This window comes from Mytilus edulis, chromosome 2 (assembly GCF_963676685.1).
Source record: "Mytilus edulis chromosome 2, xbMytEdul2.2, whole genome shotgun sequence".
NCBI lineage: Eukaryota > Metazoa > Mollusca > Bivalvia > Mytilida > Mytilidae > Mytilus > Mytilus edulis.
In genome coordinates this window covers 25,388,199-25,408,398 of record NC_092345.1, presented here as the reverse complement: position 1 = coordinate 25,408,398, position 20,200 = coordinate 25,388,199, and the positions used below count along the sequence as shown (strand labels likewise).

Below are 20,200 nucleotides of genomic sequence, written 5' to 3'. Positions count from 1 at the left end.
TGTAAACTGTCAAAAAATTTAAGAATATTTTAAATTACTGTATCAAAATCATTTGAGTTTTCATTTTTCTATTTAGACAGTCCAAAGGAATTTTATTGTAGTATGTAATTATATCATTTCAAAGATAAAATATGAAAAGAAGATAATTCCTGTTTTGATCTTCACAAGGATTTCAATTTAACTGTTTTACCTACATTTTAATAGATGATTGTTGCTTGCCTAATGTCCAGTGGCAAGACTTACATACATGTTTTATATTTAGAAACAAGCAATTAAAAATGCATGTATCTAGACACATTCTTGACGCTCTGAAAGATGTCCTGACACTATTTCAAAAGTATAACTTTTGCCTTGGTGTGTATATACCCATTCCGCCCCGTTTAAACACTTTCGTTTGCTTTAATATACTCATTTTTATTATCACTAAACTTAACTTAGAAGAATTAATGGTCTAAGAAAATACACTGTGGGTGCCCTTGAGTGGGTGTACTCCAAATGACCCAAATGACCAACATCATTTGAGTTTTTTGCCGGTCGAAAAACGGCCTGTCAAATTTTCTTTACTAAAATGAGTGACCTGAGACAATTTTAAAATGTGCCTGTGTGTCTCTTTTGAACCCCACCATTCCTCTTACGCGCGTGTGTGGCTAAAAAGGGGTAATATTTTAGTTTGAGACAAATAAGTTGTTCTCGTCTTGATTCAAAAACTTTTTTTTTATTCAAAATTGATTTGTATTTCATAATTTTATATCAAAACTTCATTTTTGTTATAGTTACCTTCTGATTTTTTTCTCAAGAAATCATAGAAAAAATATGTTAATCTTAATTATGCATGTCTGTGTGAGGTCCATTTTATAAGATCAATGATTTCCATGACTTCTATAGAAATCATTGATGCGACCCTTTATAAATACATTTACAGTTTTTTTTTATTATTCCCGGAGTAGATTATAATTTTCTTTGAATCTTTGGGAAATTATTCGATTTGATTTTATGTTAATTATTGTACTTTATCATTTTGACGAAGAAATTCGACTTCTTAAAATTTTAATTATAATGAAGGTCAGTCTATCGCTAGACTTAATATTCGGATAGGCATAGCTAAACGCAATTCAGGTTTTCATAATTTTTAATTAACGAATTAACTATTTAGATGAATGATGATAACAAAACAATAAGTAAACAATGCAAAATAATAATAACATAATTAAAGTACAAAGTATCAAAGCTAAATATCAAATTCAAAGTAAAACTATTTCTCTTACAATGTAAAAAATAAAATAAATGTAAAAACTACTGAATCACTACATGATCTTAATCTCAAAATCAAAATGTAACAGTCTAAAAAAAAAGGTTCTCAAAGTATTTTCCAAAGTTAAATTCTGAGTCAGAAATAAATTTGTCTCAACACTACACAGTCAATTGGTAGAAAGGTAGACAGTCTTATAGGTCCAGTATCATGACATGAGTAGTGAGAGGTTACGATTCCGAAACACTGACTGCTATTTTAAAACTTCTCAAAAAATAAAGTTGAGTCAAAGATACATCTTGTCTAAACACTATAAAGTCAACTGGTAGACTAATCAACAGTCTTACAGGTCCAGTATAATAGACTTTAGCAGTCCAAGTTAAGGTTTCTGACAGGTGACTTTTTTTCAAAATTTCGCAACGCTATTTATACTCAAGCATAAAATAACTCAATATGACTCGACATTTCAATTGGTTTATATCAACATACCCACATCTGTACTGTTAACACTTTAAATTTCATAGCCAATTTTGTATTGATAATAATTGTAAAAAATGAACGGGCGTAATGGGAATATAATTTTGATGAAGTAGAATCCTGACTGGACATCTGCATGCTAAAAATGAACTATATTGAGTTCCTCCTTTTTTGGTTAGATTTTTCATTTATAAATATTTATGTACCCAAATTTTTAATTATTTTATATATACATGCCGAACTTTGGTTTTTGTTGTAATAAGTGTAATTTGAAACTTCATATATATGAAGAGAAATAAAGATAAAGTTATTTCAGGTAAATTGGTCATTATTTGTAAAACTCAGAATTATAAAGTAAATTTAAGACACATGTCAAAATGTGCAGATTATTTCAAGCCATACTCAGAAAAAATAAAAATGTCGAGAATCTGTAGAGAAATTTCAAGACAGAACTCAAACGTCAAGAATTTGGCAAGAAATTTTAAGACAAAATTCAGTATTTCGAGAAAAGGTCGAGTAAATTTCATACAAATTAAATATAAATCAGAATTTTTAAGAAGTATGTCGAGTAATTGTTCATGCAAATTAAGACAAAAATTTTGTAGTGCAAATATCCTGTTTATATAACAATGTTAAACATACCGATAAAATGACAGGATTACGTGACAGGAATACAATACAAAAAAAAAAACACACTCAAGAACACCCTGGACAAATAGATAAATAGATGAATAATATAATAGTACATAAATAAATAGTATAACAGTACATTATAACATGTTAACCTCAGAACAAAAACGGACACCTCGGTCCTATGTACACCCAATAGAATTATTATTTGTGTGTCACACGAAGTACCAACGCTGTATTGCAGGTCATTACAATTGCCTTCAAAATAGAACATAAACTCTCGCAACACTGCAAAATTAAAACCGTCTTTCACAAAAGGTTAACAGGATTCTCTGCAACGATTATCTTACCACTATAAATTGAGAATCGAGTCGTGCAGTTATGTCAATAAATTAAAACGGTAAGCACTAAAAACTAGGGTTTTATATAAATATACATTAATTACAAACCTAACCATGTGATAGTTCTATGGTAAACTAATGGAAACACATGACACAGTCATGAAATTTAATATTTGCAATAGTACGACCAGAACAAATATAGTAATGATACCTACGAATTTTTAGTCACAATACACAAATAAGGAACCGTAGTTTTCATTCAATTTTTTTATCTAAAATGTACGCTTGCGTTAAACAATGGAAATCAACACTGTATATTTATATAAACGATCAATCTTGTAAAGTAGAAATAAAACCAAATAAAAGTAATTGAGCTTATTTTACAACTCATGTAGATAATAGATGAATGAGTGCAAATGATTTAACTCTCGCTCCATGTCACAATTTGTAAAAAGTAAACCATTATTGGTCAAAGTATGGCCATGGCTCACACCGAAAAACAAGCTTGAAAAGGCTCAAAAGATGACTAGTGTAAAACCATTTAAACAAGAAAAGCAACGGTCAAATCTATAAAAATAATCAAACTCACTTTGGTAGTTTTCATACTGAAATTCTAACAAAGTGTAATGTAATTTTTGTCTTTTTTATACATTAGGAATGACAACATCGCGTGTGTTAAAAAATTATCGCATTGAACTAAGCAATTCTGCAGTTTGATTAAACTTATAAGAGTTTATAGTTTCATGACATAAACCCATTTGTCGTCATTCTTACTGTAAATAATTAAAAAATGGGTCCGGTGTGTCGGCCATCCAACCAAGATTGCCGGTATGGCTAAAAATAGAACATAGGGGTAAAATGCAGTTTTTGGCTTATAACTCAAAAACCAAAGCATTTAGAGCAAATCTGACATGAGGTAAAATTGTTGATCAAGTCAAGATCTATCTGCCCTGAATCGGACAACCTGTTGTTGGGTTGCTGCCCCTGAATTTGTAATTTTAAGGAAATTTTGCAGTTTTTGGTTATTATCTTGAATACTATAATAGATAGAGATAAACTGTAAACAGCAATAATGTTCAGCAAAGTAAGATCTACAAATAAGTCAAAACATGACCAAAATTGTCAGGGAACCCCTTAAGGAGTTATTGTCCTTTTTAGTCAATATTGAACAACTTTTCGTCATTTTTGTAACTTGTACAAAAAACTTCTTTTCTAAAACTATGGGCCAAATTTAACCAAACTTGGCCACAATCATTACTAGGGTATCTATTTTTAAAAAGTGTCTAATGACCCCGCCTACCAACCAAGATGGCCGACATCAGTAAATACAGTAACAGGTGAGCGACACAGGCTCTTGAGAGCCTCTAGTTACATTAATCAAGCTATATATATCGGTGAAGAGATTTTTGAACGTTAGAATTACTTTTGAGTTTTTTTTTTTTTTAGAATAGAACAGTTGATCTGTTTGAAAGCTAACTCAAGAACACATCAAGAGTCTAGATATATAATTTTGTACGCAAGGCACGCGTTTTGTCTCCAGAAGACTCAACAGTGACGATTGAAACAAAAAGTTAAAAGATCAAATAAAGAAGGAAGATGAAGAACATTACGGACCTGTAGTTATAAAGTCAATTTCATGACTGTAGTCTTTTTTTTATACATGTTAGCCATTTCAATTGATAATTTATAGTGTGTCTTTCTATGTTGTTATATTACTCTCGCAGGTTAGAGTAAAGGTTTGCGCCCGTTAAACCAGCTGCATTTGTTTGCACCTGTCCATAGTCAGAAATATATTGCTTAATGGTTTTCGTTGGTTGGTGTGGTTCATAAATGTTTCTCGTATCTTTTAATATAGATTAGAATTTTTGTTTTCCTGGTTGAGTTATTTTACATTTTGGACCCATCTTTAACTTGCTGTTCGCTGTTAGACAAGGCTCCGTGTTTAAGGCCATACTTTGACCTATAATGGTTATTTTTTTACACATTGTGACTTGGATATACAGTTGTCTCATTGACACCCATATCTCATTTTCTTATATATATTGTCAAACAGATGGTTTACACCTAGTTTTTGTACAATAAACTAAAATTTGAAAAGGATGTTTTTCTCTTTGCTAAAGAACGCTTACATTTACTGTTCACAAAATTTTGAATGTTTGAAATACTAAGGCTTTTCTACCTCAGGCATAGATTACCTTAGCTGTATTTGGCAAAACTTTTAGGAATTTTGGTCCTCAATGCTCTTCAACTTCGTACTTTATTTGGCCTTTTTAACTATTTTGGATTCGAGCGTCACTGATGAGTCTTTTGTAGACGAAACGCGCGTCTGGCGTATATACAAAATTTAGTCCTGCTATCTATGATGAGTTTATTTACTACATTTGAATCGAACCCAGATAGGGATGATCAAGGATATGTTAAACAGGATGCTTTTCTACTTAAGTTTTATTTGTTTAAACATACAATGAATTCTTAAAACAATCAACAAAGATTTTACAGAAGTAGGCATGAATGCGGTGTAATTAAATTGTCAATTTTCACTTAAATCTATAAAAAGATTACGTACACATAAAAAAATATGCTTCAAATGTAAAACTGTAAAACTAGTCACACTTGCTGATTCATTTCTACCAATTAGTGTTAAAATGACCATGAAAGTGAACATTTACAGATGTTTATTGTAAAATTGCGTTTTTCGTTAGGGTAACACGGGCTTTCTCAACCATTAAAACCTAACATTCATGAATAGACAAGTGAGCTTGGTTTCATTAGCACTAACAATCAAATTAATGACTATTATACTTGTAGCGGCGACAAAATGCTTGATGTTCATCGTAAGTTTGCCTTCATTACTGAAATCGTGTTATTATAAATGATTTGCAATTTTCAAATATGAGTGAAAACATTTTGTAATTGAACATAACTGCCTGACATATCGTTTAATACACATCCCTCCTCGCTTGCTACAATTAATGCCCATTCTCATACACGAATGTTTCTTACGAATTATCACGGATCATGAATAAATGGTTCGTTACGATTTGGCATTTCCCCCAAATGTGACAGTTGCTACTAGTTAACACGAGCTCTTAAGGTTATTACTCGGTATCACAATATATTCTCGACAATATTCGAGTTATCTCACACAACTTTGAGCAATTGTCGGGTACTTTACGAACTTGTAATTGATTGTTACGTGTACAATACTGATTGTTACTAGTTATAGATATTCTGCGTGTCAGTTTTACGTTTATACGAATAGTTATGAAGAAGTAAAGAATATTTACAAATCCATACAATTGTGCCGTTTTTATACCATTTCTATTATTATCGTAAACAATACGTAGGAATACGTAAAGAAAACAAATCTATTGGTAAAAGATAAGTTAATTTTTAATGATAACTCTTAATTCGAGAACCATTGTTACACGGCAGGGATGAAATCAGAACAACACGTAGGCAGTCGTTTCATTCAGTAAATAAATCTTAATCTATAACCATAACAAATCGTAAAACCAAATAATAAAAATCGTTTACGGATTCTTGTTAGAAGTTCACTGATAGTTAAATGTAGTGGTGTACGAATGCTTTACTAAACTTGCGGAATGTTACGAGTTATTTACTTAAAACACGATCCGTAAAAAATCGTATGAAGATGCATGACATGTCAAAATCTTTCTTTTCAAGCATCCTTTAAATTTTTTGTGATATGGGACGAGTCATTCACAGATGCTTGCGAATTTTCATTTTTCTCGCCAAAGTTATTGGTCATTATGTAAGTACACTGTGCAATGTGTTTTTTCAGTTTATTGTAGTTTATTGTAGTTTTAAGTGTCCGTACATTCATTCAAGAAAGTTAAAATGGGAGGCGTGTACGCACGTGCCAATTTTTTTGAATCTCACAACATTTAACGCTTGTACTATGTAATGCTATATAAACCGTATTCTGTTTGTTGTTCTCCTTCTTTGTCTGAATTATTGTCAACTGCTGTTATGCTTATACTCATTTTTTTCTAATCTTTCGAACCGTTATTTTAGATTTTCTCTTGCTGATATGTTTTGCATATGGTTTTATTAACATTTTGTATATTTGAGGCCAAACAGTAATATGTCTGTCCAAGGTTAATTACTTTGTCTATTGTTTTGCTATAAATTAGGCCTTTAGTTTTTCTCAATTAAAATGTTTTAAATTTTTTTTTATGTCGGTGCCTTTTATAGTCGTCCATATGGTGTGAGTTTGATTTTTATGCCCCACCTACGTTAGAAGAGGGGCATTAGGTTTTCTGGTCCGTTCGTCCGTTCGTTCGTTCGTCTGTCCAGTTTCAGATTAAAGTTTTTGGTCGAGGTAGTTTTTGATGAAGTTGAAGTCCAATCAACCTGAAAATTAGGATATATGTTCCTTATGATATGATCTTTCTAATTTTAATGTCAAATTGGAGTTCTGACCCCAATTTCACGGTCCACTGAACATAGAAAATGATAGTGCAAGTGGGGCATCCGTGTACTGGGGACACATTCTTGTTTTTATTGTTGTAGGCCTTACGGTCGCATTTAATTGCTTACATCTACTTATTTGAACCTTAGTGAATTGCTGTCTTATTGGCTTTGATATCATATCTTCTTATTTTTATACTATCAACTATTTGATCTTGTCATCGCATACCACGTTATCAAATTTCTTGTAAATGTAACCATTGAAAATATATATTACTAAGTCTTGTTACTTTTAGTTCTTACACAATGAGATGTAAATTTTGTCTTCTTATGCATCCGGAAAGCCAACATCACGTGTGTTAAAACAATGAGCGCATTGAATTTAGCAATTCAACAGTTTATGACAGAACATATAAGAGCTGACAGTTTTATGACATATCCTGATTTGTCGTTATTCTTACTTGAAGGTAGGTATGAGTAATTCTTATCTTATTGAAAGGGTATTGGTTCTATTTTCTCAAATATTACCCGATTATTTTTTTTTATTACGAAAGTTACGTTTGGTATTTACAATATATTCATAGGTTGCAAACGAATTATTACGTTATACGTTTTACCTGACTTTTCCGTGATCAGTCTGGAAAAACACCAATCATTACGATTAACAAATGACTTTGTGTTCATTGTCTTAGTTTTTTGAATGTTTTGTACCGATCTGATGTCACTGAAAAACATCACTATAAAAGATAACTGAAATTAAAAAAGAAAAGAAAAAAATAACAGATTGAAAAATAAAGGTGAGGGCTTAAACTAAATTGTTCTGTCTCTTATCCCATTTGTTTAAATATTATCACGTTATCATGTTGTCGATCTTATAAACATGTAGTATTAGTATTGGCCTAAAAGGCATAAAATAAGCCGTCGTCATCGTCATCATCGGTAGCAGCATTCTTTTATGTTCTATTATTTTCTATGTAAGTTATAATTATATACATGTAGATTGGGAAAATATTGCTTTTAAATGAATCATAATATTCTTATGTTTATTTTTTTTCCCGGATAATTACTGTCTTAATGAGAGGCGGATGAACCAAAACGGTGTCTTCAACCTATGCCAATTAACATTTAAAGAATATATTTTCAACCTATGCCTACAAACAAAATACAATAGATGTTGTTATAAAACTGAATTATCAATTACCTGTTAAATACAGTCAGTATTTTAAAGCATTAAAACTTACTCCTTTTGAATAAAACAACATCAGTGAATAAATAAATAAATACATTATGATGATAAATGGAAAATAGGATAAAGATATTATAGTAAAGAAGTGTTTTTTGGTAAAATATTTCCAAAATTTTGTTATTCTACACGTGCAATTAAAAAAAACCACATAAATAAAATGGTAAATGAATAAAAATCAGAAAAGAATTGACTAAGAAAAAAATTATTCAGGATTTTTTTTAATATACAAGATTTGCCCACTTATAACTTGTTGCTGAGTAGCCAAGCTAAACAGTGTATTTAGGTTTTTGATTTTTTGTCAGATATTTGGACTCCTTGCTTTCTATACGTTATATCCATTTTCTTTTATATAAGACTTCAATAGCTCATGAAAAGTCATTTACTTAGATTTAAGCAGATTCTAGATTTTTCTTTCCAGTTTGAAACCCATATAATACTAATGCAAATATAAGGATATAGTATGTATTAGCATTTTCCTCGCCTTTAAAAAAAATTATATGTTTCAAAAAAGAGTATCAATATTTTTATAGCTTATTTTGTCCCTTACCCAATGCTCTTCAGACTAAAAGTTTAAATTCTTGATTTTCTTTTAATTTCACCTTAGTACATCGACCCATCTGAATGGCAAGAATACTTTCAAAAATTAAATAAGAATGAACAATATAGTGATGATTTGATTAAGAAGAAACTTGAATCATTCCATAATGAAAATGTTTTTAATGAACTTGACTACTTAATAACACCTGAGGAAATAGAAAAAGCAATAAAAAGTCTTAAGAATTCTAAATCGAGTGGATTCAGCATGATCTCGAAAGAAATGATAAAATATAGCCAAACCGTTTGTATCCCTCTAATACAAAAACTCTTTAATTTAGTATTTTCCAGTAGTATTTATCCGAAATTATGGGGCCAAGGCTTTATCACCCCCTTCACAAGTCTGGATCTAAACATGATCCATCAAACTACAGGGGCATTACTATTGCAGATAACATAGGCAAGTTATTTAATTCAATTCTAAATAACAGGTTGACAAAATTTTTAAAAACTAGAAATATTATTAGAAGTGAACAAATTGGTTTTACTAAAGGATGTCGCACAACAGACCATATGTATGTGTTAAATACCATCATTCAAAAATTTGTGAAAAATAATTCGAAGCCTCTGTATGCATGCTTTGTAGATTTTAAGCGTGCATTTGATTCAGTTTCACATCTCCACCTTTTTTACAAACTTAAATGTATAGGTGTTGGAACAAAATTTTATGACATTATAAAATGTATGTATGAAAACACAGAAACTTGTGTAAAAATAGACCAACACAGGACAAACCTTTTTAAATCAAATATAGGAGTCAGACAAGGGGATAATCTCAGTCCCTGTCTCTTTAATATATATTTAAATGATTTGCCAACCTATTTTGACCAAACATGTGACCCAATCCCATTAAATATACATCCTTTAAATATTTTAATGTATGCTGATGATGTAGTTCTTTTATCATCATCAGAGCAAGGACTTCAAAATTGTGTTAACAAATTAAATAAATTTACAGTTGATTATAAAATGACAGTTAACATAAAAAAGACCAAGGTTCTTGTATCTAACAAATCAGGAAGACTTAAAAATATTAAAATATCATTAGGAAACCAGACTTTAGAATGTGTACAGAACTACACATACTTAGGTATAAATTTTTCATCATCTGGGAGTTTCCAAATAGCAAAGAAAGAACTTTATAACAAAGGAATGAAAGCATATTTCAAATTAAGGAAGACCTTTTCAGTGGAAAGCCCAAAACCTAGTACTTTATTACACATCTATAACCATACAATCCGACCAATCTTGTTGTATGGATCTGAAATTTGGGGTTATATACCACATAAGAAACAAATACATTTGGATAACTTTATATCAAAAGAAACTGATTATCTTGTACTAGAGAAAATTCATACTAAGCTTTGTAAATTTTCACTTGGAGTTAATATAAAAACATCAAATATGGCATGTAGAGGAGAACTAGGTTCACTCCCTACACTGTATTATGTAATAATGAATACGGTAAAATATTGGATCCATCTTATGAAAGATATTGAACCTTCAAATATTATTCTAAGGGAAGCCATAAATCTATCTCATTCTATGGACAAACATAACCAGGAATCTTGGATAGGAAGCATTAAACATATATTTAAATTTCTAGACTTAGAATATCTATTTGTTAACCAGTCAAACTATTAAATTTAAAGAAAGCTGGTTAGCGAGTTTAGAAAGCAATTCTGGGAAGTGTACTAATTTACAATCTGGCAATAAATTAAGAACTTACAGAAAATTTAAAAATATTTTTATGTTTGAACCATATTTAAAAATGAATTAAAAAAAAGACAGGCAAATAATCACAAGATTTAGAACTAGCTGTCATGATCTTGAAATAGAAAGAGGGAGGTATATTGGAATTAAAGCTGAAGACAGAAAGTGTAAGCTATGTAAAAACGCAGTTGAAGACGAACTACATTTTCTTTTAAAATGTCCTGTTCTAAAAGATACTCGATCTCAACATCTATCTAATTTAAATTCTAAATTCAAAATTTTTTCAAGATTATCTGATGAAATGAAATTTGTTTGGATTCTTTCATCTGAAGATTTGTTTGTTACTTCAAACTTATCTAATTTATTGCACTCCCTTTTTGAAGAACGAAAGAAAATTATAGAAAATATTGTTGTTTGAAAAAAAAAAAATAGAAGAAAAATATATATTAGATATATATATATATATAGGAATTAAAATTGACCAGGAGTTGTCTCCCATAGACCTAGAACTATCCCAAAGATTTATGTAATTTCTCCAGGTCACAGTGGCACCCATAACAACTATGTTTTGTCAATAACTTGGTTTATATCAGGTTAATTAGTGCAAATGTGTATTCATGTTGTTTTTTATTTAATTGTACTTTAATCATTCTAATCATTTTCTGTGCTTTATTTTGTAATTCATTTGATTGTATAGCTCAAATTTTGGGCACCATGATTGGTAAATAAAATTATCTTATCTATCTTATCTTATCCTTAAATCTGATATATATATATATCTAAATTTAAAGTTTATTTCATTCTGATGTCAGTATTTACGAAATATATGTATTTGTACAATAGAATACATGGAAAAGTAGAATAAAGCACTTTCGTAAGAGTAAAACAAATATATACAAACACAATTATTTCATAAATTCTGAACTGTGAAAAAATACATTTTTAATGTGAAGCAGTTTTTAAATAGGGCTATATTCCTAATTTCCCTGCACTTGATGATGAGATTCTATTGTTTTTAAAAATACCATCAAATATTTTCATCATATATTGTATTATATTCACATGATAATGGTATATCCTGAACATGCATGAAATAGTTGCCGCTGCACCTTCAGCAACCTGCAATAACCAATTGTTTTATTATGTTGATTTCTAATACAAAAGAGATCAGCAACACACAGAGTTGTCGTTATTTTGACTATTACAAGTAACAAAAAATGTTAGTATATATTTGTTTAGGGGCCAGCTGAAGGACACCTCCGGGTGCGGGAATTTCTCGCTACATTGAAGACCTGTTGGTGACCTTCTGCTGTTGGTTTTTTTCTATGGTCGGGTTGTTGTCTCTTTGGCACATTCCCCATTTCCATTCTCAATTTTATTTGTGTACACTTAACGCCAATTTTAAACTTTTTGTAAATTGATTGGCCTCTAATTATCTTTTATTTATATAACAATTAATCTGTTATATTTTATTTAACCTATGCCAACATATTATCATACAATTTTATACCTAAATGTTGGCATAGGTTGAATGAACCACCAAAACACTCCAAAGCAAACACGAAGATTGGAAGTCACATGTATAATTGTAAATTATAAGAAATTTTATTGCTTTACTACCCTTATCTAAAGTATGCATCTTTATAGACGAACATCATCGTCACTGGTGTTACATTATTCAAACTATAACACATTTCAAATTATTTCTTCGTCCTTTATTTGGACATTGGATCAGCAGGAAATGCATTTCGAAGTCATTGTATTTTTTTCTCTATCAAATGCATCTATTATCTATCAGCTGTTTGTAGCAATCCAGCTATATATATCGGTGAAGATATTTTTGAATTTAGAATTGCTTTTAGGTTGTTTTTCAGAATAGAACAGTTGATATTTTTGTATCAAAATTAACATAAGGACACATCAATAATCTAGATAAATAATTTTGAACTCAAATAAAGAAGGAAATGTAAGAACATTGCAGAACTGTTATTATATAGTCAAGTTCATGATGGTTGTTGTCTTTTGTAATGCGTGTATTAAGCCATTTCAATTGATAATGAATAGTGTGCCTTTCTATTTTGTTATACTACTCTTTCAGGTTAGATTAAAATGTTGGCGTCTGTTGAAAAGTTTAAACATGCAGCATTTGTTTCCACTTTTCCGACGTCAGGAACCTATTGTTCAATGGTTGGTGTAGTTCATAAGTGTTTCTCGTTTTTTTTTTAATATTGATTAGAACTTTTGATTTCCCGGTTGACTTATTTTACATTTTGGGCCCATCTTTAACTTGCTGTTCGCTGTTAGCCAAGGCTCCGTGTTGAAGGCCATACTTCGACCTATAATTGCTTATTTTAATACACATTGTGACTTGAATTGAGATTAGTATCATTGTCACGCATACCACATGTTCTTATATCTATTGTCAAACAATGTTTTACACCTAGTTGTTAACAATAAAATTTCTTCTGAAAAGGATGTGTTTCTCTCTGCTAAAGAACTTTTACTACATTTGAATCGAACTCAGGATAGGGATGATCAAGGTTATGTTGAACAGGATGCTTTTCTACTTTAGTTTTATTTGCTTAAACATACAATACATTGTTAAAAAACTTAACAAAGTTTTCCCAAACTTTAACAAACAAATCCTCAAATCTAAACTGTAAATGTAGTCACACTTGCTAAGTCATGTTTACAAATTATATAAGGGTTAAAATCAAAATGAACATAAACAGGTATATATTGTAAAACTGTTTCTTGTTATGGTAACACCGGCTTACTCAACTATTAATACATGACAGCCATTGGTGCCTGATGTGACGTTAGCACTAACAATCAATCAAAGACTAATTGTAGTGGGGTCAAAATGCTTCATGTGCATTGTTAATTCACTGTCATCACTAAAACCTTGGGTTTTCAATAATTTGCAATTTTCCAAAGGGAGTGAAAATATAACTACAAGACCCATCGTTTTATACACATTTTCGTCGCTCGCTACAGTAAATGTACCCTTCTCATGCACGGATGTTTCTTCTGAGTCATTACGAATCGTTACGATTTGGCATGTTTTAGTTGTTCCAAGTTAACACGAGTTCTTTATGGTTTATAACGTGTTATAACGATTTATTTTCGGCAATAGTCGACAAATATTTACGAGTTATTATGCATAACTACGACCAATTTTCAAATAATTTCAGAACTTTTGATTGATTGTTACGTGTACATTACTGATAATTACTATTCATAGAAGGTTTTAAGTGTCTGTTTTATGTTGTTGCGAATAGCAATTTTATAAAAATGAGTGAAGAGTTCTTGCAAATCCATTTCTATCTATAATCGAAAACAATACGTAAGAATACGTAAACAGAAATAATATTTTTTTCTCCGCAACGTATACACCAGTAGTTTTTTCTTCCATTATAAACCTCCTTTGTCCAACTGCATCTAATATAAAGTCTATATTATTATAAAGATTCTTTAATAAAGGTCATTTATTATTTTTTGCAGGTTTCAACGTTTAGATCATGGCAACGTTTGTTATAAAGCACAAATCTGGTGGTAAATTTCTACATCCCTTAGGCGGACAATTGAATCCAGGAAATGACACTAATCTAGTTTTATACGAAGGTACACCTGACCAAACGCATTTTGCCTTTGATGTTGAGGATGATCATTGGGGATACATACGACACGTACCCAGTGGTAAAGTTATACATCCGTATGCCGGCTGGTTGAACCCGGGAAACAATACGGAACTTGTCCTACACCAGGACCGTCATGGAGGCGCTCTTTTCTGTATCGATAGTGCAAATGATGCCATAATACACAAAGGAGGAAAGTTTGTTCATCCGAAATGGGGAAGCCACAATCCTGGAAATGACACAAGGGTTTGTCTACATGAAGATCAACATTATGCAATGAGGTTTGAATGTGTATCTCCACATAATACCAACGAAGAAGCTCTGGTATACGGTAAACCAACCTTACTTGGAAAGTGGAAAATTATCAATATGGTCAAAGATCCGGCAGCGGAACACAAGCATACCTTCCAATACAAAGTTGGGAAGTCCAAAACTGAGAGCACTAGGTATTCCTTTGAATTTAAGTGGGAAGCAACAGCAGGTGTATCAGCTGGTATCGCGTCTGCATCAGCGACATCCTCATTATCAACCATGTTTGAAAGATCGTCAGCTTCAACATGGTCAGAAGAGACAACAGTTACACGAGAGATAACAGGTTGTTTTCACATTTATTGATCTAAAATTAATTTTGTATTTTATAAATGCATAAAACATACACTCAGACGAATTTTTACATGTGTAACAAGAGGCAAAATGCATAGTCATATTTACATTGGACGTACATTCAGTAAGTTCCGATTATAAACATAAAGTCATCATTTTTGATAATTAATGAAATTCATAACTGTATGTTTAAACATTTCTATATGGATTGTGAATTGAAATGTGAATACATATTTCCAAGTATATCAAATCCCGGATTGACTAAGGTATCATCTATTTAAATATGGGAATAGCCAAATTCAGCATAATTCAAATTGAATGTCGGGAGTAATTACATTAATTTTATTTTTGCTTGTATTAATATTATAATATTCCGTCAAAGAAATGATGTGTGCTTTTTTTTCTCAATACAAATTTCTCAATCTGTGTTAAATTCAAAAAAATGTTTTCAAAGATGTTCACAATGAAACAATGATTTCTTCATGGAGCATATCCATATTGTCACCAAATTTTCTATTCTGATAATTTGTCTGAGAATTGAATAATAACTTTATGTTTCATTGCAAAATAAAATCATTTGTATTTGTTTCAGTTAAACCAGGAGAAACTGTAGTTACTTGGCAGTTTGTATTTACATGTGAGCAGCTAAATCACAGAGCCAAGTTTTACAGCAACTTGCTAGCAGACACTCGAAGTTCAGATGATGTTCCTGACGACTTGGCTGGAACTGGATTTTAAGCAAATAGCATATAATGTACATGCTAACATTTAAAGTTGCTTTTATATTATATTCTTTTCACTCAAATATTATCTACTTTTTATATCCTGAAATGTATATATTTATAAGCTTTTTCCATTTGACATTAATTATTTAAGAAGCAAATTTGTTACCTGAAATATTCACTGCTTTTGTATACATTATCAAATATTTGGACCTATTTGTATTGCCACTGGTTTACACATTTTTACTTATTTATCTTCTTTGTAAACTCTATATGTTTCTTCATCACGATATTAGATATCCGTAAATAGTTATCAACGGTAACAATGACAAATTGAAAAAGGTAAAAATCGAGTTTACTATGATTGGGCGATAATGAGATCATGTTGTGATGCTCGAAAATATAATTAACCGTAGGTGAAAATCTTAAATAAAAATATCTAAGAGAATACTTATTTTTCAACTATTGTACGTTTCAACGTGGTATAGAAATAAAATGTTTAACTGAGGTAAATCTCAAAATTTAGCATACAAACTATCTTATACGAACGTAATTTCACCTTTCCACGCTGGATTGTCATTAAATTAGCAAAACAGTGAATACAAAGACCGACTAGAAGAATTTGTTGCAAAAAGGAAGTTATAAAAGAAATGACAACTACAGATGGATTAACCATATTCTTATCACCAAACAGATGGTAGAGAATTGTTATAATTGTATTGACATAACTCTCATATTAATGAATGTTTATACTGTTGTACAGATTCTGTAAATTATACACTCCAATCATAATGATTAATTCATCTTTTAAGAGATTAGTTTGCAAAAGAATATATATTGCATTTGAATAATAATACAAGAAGAAGCAAATACATATTATTACCTTCAGTATAGTAAATGATTGATATTTATATTGCAAAATAATATTTCAAAACATGATTTTGTTACTTTTTGTCTTACTAATGCATTGCATTATGGACCAGGTAGAAATGTAATTACTTAAGGTGGTACCTTACACCACAGGGAGATAACTCTGTAAAGTCAGCTAAACGTGTTAATTACGTTGTGGTGTTAATGGAATATTAAGCTTCTCAATGATCAAAATTGGTGTTTGTCAAACTGCTATATAACCAGTGTAATTTTTCTGATAAAACGGTTGGTTCAAAATTTTTGGAATTTTTATATTTTTGTTAAAGGGTCAAAGTACATACTTTGTCAAAATTTAATGAAAATTAAACGAGCCAAATTAATTTTAGTGAAAGTGTTAGGTACCACCGTAAGGGTTATTTATTTAGATTTTATATTAAATTTCGTAATTTGCATGACGTGATTTTGGGAATGCTTTTAATACTTGATAATAAAATATTAAATCTACTAATTTGATGCATTGTTTATCGTAACAGAACATTTTATCAACGATACCAGACTTATGGCTTCGTATCCTAGCCGCGCGTTTCGTACAAAAGACTCCGCAGTGATGCTCGTATCTTAAAAGTTAAAGGCCAACATAAAGTTAATGAATAGTAGTGAGAACCAAAAAGTACGATATGTTCTAGAGATTTTCTCCTGGGGAAAAAAATCCTTAGTATTTCAAACAATACACTACATTTGGTAATTTTCAATCTGAATGAGATTAATCACCGAGTTATTACAACAATGAACCACATAACGGCTACCACATGTTAAGCAAAATACTGGAGCACCTGAGATCAAACCCAATTTGTAGTGGTAGAATTGAAAATGGAAATGGGGAATGTGTCAAGGAGACAACAACCCGACCATAGAGCAGACAACAGCCGAAGGCCACCAATGGGTCTTCAATGTAGCAAGAAACTCCCGCACCTGGGGGCGTTCGTAGTGGTGTTTGTATACCCCTTCTTTAATTTTTGATGTTGCGTTTGATAGACTCTTTTTGGTCTTTTTCGTTTATTTTTGCCATGGCATTTTTAGTTTCAAAAGGGATAGGTACAAATCAAAAAGTTGATCGTACTTAATTCTGATTTTGTCATATCAAAGTGTCCACTTACAATAGAAAAAGGAAGAACACGCTGCTCCTGATGACCAAGAGATTTGAAATATGTGGTTAACTTTCAAAAGTAATCTCAACGAACCCTTATAACTTCCTTCCTGTTGAATTGGCCATTATATCAGTATTATAAAAAATCTTTGTTTTGGAGTCAGAAAAATCCGGTATTCTTACAGCACTTTTTTATCGTCAAATTTACGATATGTTTTTTTTTTATATAGAGAACTGGGTTTTGTTTACAAAGATGTTGTTTAGTCTAGTATAAACGGATTTGTTATAAATATAATTATTTCATCTTCATTGGTATCGATGTGAAACCCATCTGTGAAGGACCGATTATTCAAAAGAGTCACACAATATAAAAATTCAAAAAAAATCAAGGATATTACATTGTTCAAACAAAACTATAGTTAAGGTAAACTCTATTAGTTGTGTGATACTCATTTATGTAGACGAAAACAGCCTGTATCGCACTTCCCCTTTGAACGCGCTGTTTTTGAAATAAATTGGCGCGTACACAGTTGTAAAAGGTTTATATACCCCGTCAATCGATGTACAAGATGTGCATCTTTGTCTTCTTTTAAGGCATACAAGCACACGTAGAACTAATAATTTCATGTTGAAACTACTTTAAAAGAGGGACGAAAGATGCCAGAAGGACAGTCAAATTTATAAATCGAAAACAAACTCCATGGCTAAAAATGAAAAAGACTAACAGACAAACAAAAGTACACATGACACAACATATAAAACTAAAGAATAAGCAACACGAACCCCACCAAAAACTAGGGATGGTATCAGTTGCTCCGGAGGGTAAGCAGATCCTGCTCCACGTGTGGCACCCGTCATGTTGCTAATGTTATAACAAATCCGGTAAATAGTCTAATTCGGTAGGTCACAAAAACTTCCCCTATTTACTTCTAGTAATACCCTCTTAGAAATATGAATTGTTGTGCTATATTACTCCCAAACAAGAAAAGATTAAGATAAGGTTTGAGAGCTTTTCGTCATCCATGATAAATATGCTGTCCCTACAGGGAAAGCACATTTAGAAATATATTGTGTTTGTATGCCATATCATATATATAGTGTTTCATAATTTGAGATAGCCCTCGGATGTTGGTGGGGTTCGTATGGCTCAGTCTTAAGAATTCTTTCTGTTTGTCTTTTGGTCGTTTTTTGTGTTATGGCGTTGTCAGTTCGTTTTCGATTTATGAGTTTGAATATCACCGAATTACATTTTACCACTCTCTCATAAGATAGGTATTGAATTTTACTCTTGGTTTCCAGATATACCCCTTACAGATTTATTTAAGGTAGCACAATTAAAAGATTTTTTACCTCCAATATCCAAGTTATAAAATGCAGTAACTTTCTTTATAATGCTTGAAAATTAATAAAAGAAGTATTTATGGATAGCTAACAGATTACTATTTCAAATTTATGCAATGCTAGTATTATACAACAATTATGTAATTGAAATACATGTATAAATAGCTTCTTCATTGATATCCAGAGACGGTTGATATTATTATATGTTGTTCATATAGCCATTATCTACAAAAGAGTGTCTCAGATTTCGGATAGAATTTATAGATCAAATTTTACACCTAATAAAACATTATTTACTTTTATGTGGTAAGGATGTTTACACTAACTACAGATTTATGAGAGAATGGAATACGATAGCAATAATTTCAGACACCCTTTTGTAGCTCCTGTTGTGTTGATTAAGCTTTCGTTAAACTTTATTGAAGTGAACTGACCATGATTTTGCCATTAATTTCTTAATGATTGATTACATAATGATTGCATAACAAAATATTGCATTCATTTAAAAGATTAATCTTTTATCTATCTATACACCTCTTTTATTAATTTATATGCAGTCTTAGGAAAGTAACAGTATTTTAAAGGTTAGAGATTGGAAGTAAAAGAAAATCTTTGTATTGTGCTACCTTAAACAGGAAATATTTTCATGACCCAAAAAGACCTTAAATACGGGTACATTTGTAATAGCAAAATACATTTATGGTCAACTTAGCCTGAGGTACTCGAATTCTAAGCTATATGAATAGTTTCTGCACAATTATATAAGTTGATAAATGGACTATTTGAGAAAATTTTGTTATAGAAAAGGTTAGATTTGAAGTACTGGTAAAGAATTTAAATGCAACATTAGTTTCGTTAAGCTTAAAACTACAACTATTTTCGTCACTATTTATTGTAACATGTATGATAATGTTTCCTTTTATCATCATTTGAGCTAACAACTATTATATTTAGAGCAGTACAGTCACTGAATGATTCCTTTTAATTATTTTACTTTTGAATCCCGTCGTTGATTGCTTATCATAAGAAAAGCAAAGAATGGGAGGAGCTTAGACAAGTGCTGTAAATTCCTTCTCAGAAGTTGTTATTGCACAGTGTAGGTCCACCATCTGGGCCTAGAAAACAATGAAATCCCAACTAAATTTAAATAAATAACCTGACAACAATAGATCAAAACATAAATTCTAGAAAGGAG

General features: G+C 30.9%; 1 protein-coding gene across 1 annotated transcript; it reads left to right on the top strand.

Moving 5' to 3' along the window:
* Positions 1-7,456: 7,456 nt before the first annotated feature.
* LOC139511811 (galactose-binding lectin-like) lies at positions 7,457-17,025 on the top strand. Its single transcript, XM_071298899.1, has 3 exons — positions 7,457-7,598; positions 14,189-14,917; positions 15,518-17,025. Exons 2-3 carry the CDS (start codon positions 14,206-14,208, stop codon positions 15,661-15,663), a joined length of 858 nt encoding a protein of 285 aa, XP_071155000.1. The 5' UTR covers positions 7,457-7,598; positions 14,189-14,205; the 3' UTR covers positions 15,664-17,025.
* The last annotated feature ends 3,175 nt before the right edge of the window (positions 17,026-20,200 follow it).

What these genes read in the sequence shown, in the direction of transcription:
- LOC139511811 (XM_071298899.1), top strand. Translation starts at nt 14,206, where the DNA reads ATGGCAACGTTTGTTATAAAGCACAAATCTGGTGGTAAATTTCTACAT. An exon ending in AGTTACACGAGAGATAACAG is followed by an intron (nt 14,918 to 15,517) that starts GTTGTTTTCACA and finishes TATTTGTTTCAG; the next exon opens with TTAAACCAGGAGAAACTGTA.